This window comes from Cupressus sempervirens, chromosome 7 (assembly GCF_028749045.1).
Source record: "Cupressus sempervirens isolate cs-2001-9-10 chromosome 7, ASM2874904v1, whole genome shotgun sequence".
In the NCBI taxonomy this organism is placed as follows: Eukaryota; Viridiplantae; Streptophyta; class Pinopsida; order Cupressales; family Cupressaceae; genus Cupressus; species Cupressus sempervirens.
Window position 1 is genome coordinate 767,099,265 of NC_143124.1, and position 4,904 is coordinate 767,104,168.

The 4,904-nt window shown below is 37.7% G+C and overlaps 1 protein-coding gene across 1 annotated transcript; it reads right to left on the bottom strand.

Annotated features, from left to right (window-relative positions):
- Window positions 1–833: 833 nt before the first annotated feature.
- Window positions 834–4,286, bottom strand: LOC149549557 (uncharacterized). Its single transcript, XM_089792896.1, has one exon. The coding sequence runs from the start codon at window positions 3,635–3,637 to the stop codon at window positions 1,172–1,174; it is 2,466 nt and encodes an 821-aa protein (XP_089649022.1). The 5' UTR covers window positions 3,638–4,286; the 3' UTR covers window positions 834–1,171.
- Window positions 4,287–4,904: the final 618 nt, after the last annotated feature.

The window sequence follows — 4,904 nt, forward strand, 5'->3', positions numbered from 1 at the left end:
AATGAATATAATTCAGAACATCAATCCAAGCAGCGGGCATTTACTGACCTGATTATATATCATAATTGTAATATTTTATTAACCTATTAACATATTTGTTGCATATTATCACTTAAAGGATATCCCAAAAGGAGACATTACAAATCAGTACCAACTTGGATCCAATCCAACTGCCGTATGGATAGTGCTCTTGGATGCAATCCATCCATCCACAGGAGTCTTCTCAATAATATTTGTGTCCAAAGCACACATTTGTATTTGAGACCTAATGACATTTTCTACCTCCCACAGGATTAAGACTTTTGTGTCTCTTCAAAGGTTCATTTTGCCACCTTAAATATATTGTACTAACATATTACTAATTATACTACATAATTAATGTTGATCAATTCATAATTACTATCTGCATGACTGATGGGTAACTGATGTATTACACATATATGCCTGCAGAACTAACAGATATTTGTTGCCTGCATAACTTCCGGCAGCATAACTGATTCTCTCCTATTGCTTAATTTCCTCTTTAATTGACAGAAATATAACTGATGGTAAATGATTGACACATCTCCACACAATTTATTTATTTCAAAGCACATACCTAATTTCCTGTGTACTCCATTACTTGGACATAGCTGATTACACCATTGCAATTATATAGAAATATTATCTGCATAGCTCGTTTCTTCCATCAAGGCATGAGATTGCTATAGAAAAGTGTAAGTCCTAAAAACTGAGCTAACTGACCAGAATGTGGGCACTGGCATATAATTAAATACAAATAATCATGCTTTCCTGTTCGTCAATTAGATGAAATGAATAATCAATTCCTCATCTTTAAGGAAATTTGAGAAAAACGAATTATATTCAAAATAATCATAGTTTCCATGAATTGGTCTCAACAAATAAATGATTCTGGATGTAAACCTATTTGCGTAACATATGACAAAAGCATCTGAAAGAAAACTCTGCTTAGTGTTTACTTCATTAGATCTGGAAACTGTAAGCTTCTTCCATGAATGTGGAAGTATTTACTGACACTAAAATCTTCTTTACTGTCATATCCTAGGAAACCAAAACAATGTACCAGGACGAAGATATCATGCAGGATTCAACCCAACCCTCCATAACACTAAAAAGTTAGTGTAGTGCACGAAGCTTTCTAAACCCTTGTTCAATCTGATCCCATGAATTTTCTTCTGCACACATGGTTGTCAGGATTGTAATAAGGAAACAGACCTCTCCTCAGGGCTGCTGCATAGAATTGCCTTGCAACATCTCGTCTACCTTCTTTGCAAAGCTCTTTTAGCAGGATGCTGTATGAAGTGGCATTTGCAACCCCACCATTTTCAATTATGAATTTCAAAAGGCAAATAGCATCATCAAGTCTTCCATTGTTGCAAAACTCTTTGAGAACTTTATTATAAACTAAGAGATTTGGTGTGTTGTTTCTCACCAGCTCATAGAAGAGGGTCAATGCCTCTTCCATCTCTCCTGCCAACAAATTGGCATTGATAACCATATAATATGCCACAGGGTCATGAGGATGACCCATCTCTTGCATTTTTCGGAATAACCTGCATGCATTTTTGGGATTGCCTTCTTTGCACAATCCCTGAAGCAAGGCCTTCAAAGTTGGAATATCAAGTCTATAACCTTTCACTTGCATGGCATCTTGTAATCTCAAAGCGTCTGTTATTCTTCTCCATTTGACAAGGCCATGAATCAAGATGATGTAAGTCATCCTATCAGGCCAAACACCTGTCCGAGGCATCTCATTAAACAGATCTAGAGCATCATCTGGCCTTCCTTCCGTAAAATACCCATGAAATAAGTCATTATAGCTGGAAACAGTAGGTGTGAGGCCTTTCCCAATAGCTTCATTAAGCAACTGTTTCGCTTCATTGGTTCTGCCAACCTTTCCTAGACCTTTCATTAAGCTAGTGTAGCAATTGATATTAGGGGTGCAACCCTTGCTAGGCATCTTCTGCAACCATACCAAAGCTGCTTCCACTTTGCCTTCAAAGCACAGTCCATTGATTATAGCATTGTAAGTCAGAACACTTGGACTGCAACCCTGCTCCTGCATTTTCCTAAGAATGTCAAATGCTTGTGACATCTTTCCTCTATTACAAAAGGCAGAGATTAATTGCGTATATGTCACAACATCTGGGGAATGGCCTTGGTCCAACATGTCCTCGAGCATGACCTTCGCTTCTCTAAGTTTGTATCCCAAACACAAGCGGTGAATCATCGTTACAAAAGTTTGTTTATTCATAACCACTCCATATCCCAACCTCTCTGCATGGATGTTTAACAGATCCAGAGCATCATCTGGCCTTCCTTCCCTAAAATACCCCTGAAATATAGCATCATAGCTAGAAACGGTAGGTGTGAGGCCTTTCCCAAGAGCTTCATTAAGCAACTGTATCGCTTCATTGGTTCTGCCAACCTTTCCTAGACCTCTTATTAAGCAAGTGTAGCAGTTGATATCAGGGGTGCAACCCTTGCTAGGCATCTTCTGCAACCATACCAAAGCTGCCTCCACTTGGCCTTCAAAGCACAGTCCATTGATTATAGCATTGTAAGTCACAACATTTGGACTGCAACCCTGCTCCTGCATTTTCCCAAGAATGTCAAACGCTTGTGACATCTTTTTACTTTTACAAAAGGCAGAGATTAATTGCGTATATGTCACAACATCTGGGGAATGGCCTTGGTCCAACATGTCCTCGAGCATGTCCTTCGCTTCTCTAAGTTTGTTTCCCAAACACAAGCAGTCAATCATCAATTCAAAAGTTCGTTTATTCATAGCTACTCCATATCCCAACATCTCTGCATGGATGTTTGTAGCCATGTCTAACTCTCTAGCCCTAACAAGGGCTGCCAGAAGAGCATTGTAACTCTTATTCGTTAGTATGTATCCCTCAACTTTCATGAAATCAAAAACATCCAGTGCTTCTCTAGTTTTCCCAAGCTCTCCATACCATTTAATGAAATTATCATAATTGTTTGAATTTATCTGAATTCCATTGTTCTTCATCTGTTCTATGATGGCTTCAGCTGCATCAAGCATGTTTGATGATCTCAGAATCTCAATAATTCTGCAGTAGGAGGCAGGATGGTGCTCATAGTCCTCCAGCTTGTCTGCCCAGTGGAAAAATTCAAGGGCCTTCTTTGCATTGGTTTCTAGCTCCAAAACGTCCAACACAACATCTGCCTTCAAATCTTTCTTCATCGATATCAATTTTTCAATTTCCCTTGATTCTTCCCAATGTTTTGTGTGTATGCTAGTGGAGATTTGATCAACTAATACCCAATGGTTTGAACCACCTCTGACCAGGAATTCAGTGGCAGTCCTTTTCTCGGAGAAGATTTTCCTCCTGTGTTCCTCGCGACAGGGCAGAGTGTCTTCTCGGTCTGATTCCTTTCCTTGCTTTAAGCTCTCTCTCATAATACATCGAAAAGATGTAGACGTACAAATGCTATTGACCACGGGAAAAAGGGGCAAAACGTTTGGGCTTTTAGTACCTACCAAGCGAACAGTTCTCCTGGATTTTGTTGAGCTTTTACTTGAAGGATTGCATATGGTACAAACATTCTCAACTCTAACGAATGTGAAAGCATTAAATGTGGCCATATATACAGTAACGAGAACTAAACAAAATCACAGAAAAATAAAACTGCCAGCTAACCTTTGTTTCTGTCTTGCCTACCCCTGAGCTGTAATTCTGCACAACATCCGGAACAGAACATATACCTTATTTCAGGAGATTCAACTCCATAGAAGGGTAACTAATAGGGTGCACAAGAATCCTTCTGTGTGAGAAATTCAGGCAATATCACATTCAAAGATTGCACATTGACGGCCACTGCTTCACAACACTTGAAATTGTAGGTTTTCAAATGGTATATACAGACCTTAGGACTTAGGGTTTAAGAATTCACGTCTAAAATTAATATTTAAAATTAAATTATCAGTACAACCTGACTTAACAAAGAGTGTGAGGTCAATCCTCTTCCGCTTCATACATAGAAAAGGAAAAAAAATTGTACAAAACATACCAATAGCCAAATATCTGGTGGCCTGCTCTGGGTTTCATGATTTATAAGATAATCTCAAACATAAGCTCTTGCCAACTCTACGTCAGAAAGTTTCTCTACAGGAAACATAGCTTGAGAAGTTCGATTGGGTAAAGATACAAGCTGTTCTTGCAATGAAAATCCATCGGCAAAGTTGCAAAATTGGTCTGTAGAACCCGTAAACAAAACCCTGCGCAAATAAAGAGTGTTGTTCTAGGAATTGAGTAGTTTAAATTGGGGAAATAAATATTCTTTTTAAATTAGGGAAATAAATATTCTACATTTATATATTTTCTATTAGGGGAGAGGACTTTAAAGTTGTTAGTACAATGATGCTTAACAAAAAAACGAATGAAAATGTACCTTTTGTTCTAAAATGTAATCAATGATGTGATGCCACATCAGCTGTGCAAGTATGGGTACTCTATTTGCACGACCAATGGTCTCACTTTTTATTTGGGTTGTTTTGGACAACTTGGCAAAAAAGCATGATGATGTGGATTTGAAAGCTTAGTTATTAGTAAACGACTCACCACATAAGCTGATGTAGAAAATTGGGAGTGATTTGAAATTTCCACGTAGGATTTTGATAAGCGCGAAGTTAGGGTGTTCAAGTACTGGGTCCTCTCCCCTATATCAATTAAATCTCAAACATATCAATATGATAGAAAATATAAGTCTTTTATTAAATTTTTTAATATAAAAATATATTAGCAAATAGACTATTTGTGGGATCAGATATTGAATTTTTTATGGAAAAGTTGTGAGTTTAACCAGAAAATTGTAAATCCTTCCCGTTATTTATTTACCACAAGTTTTATCTC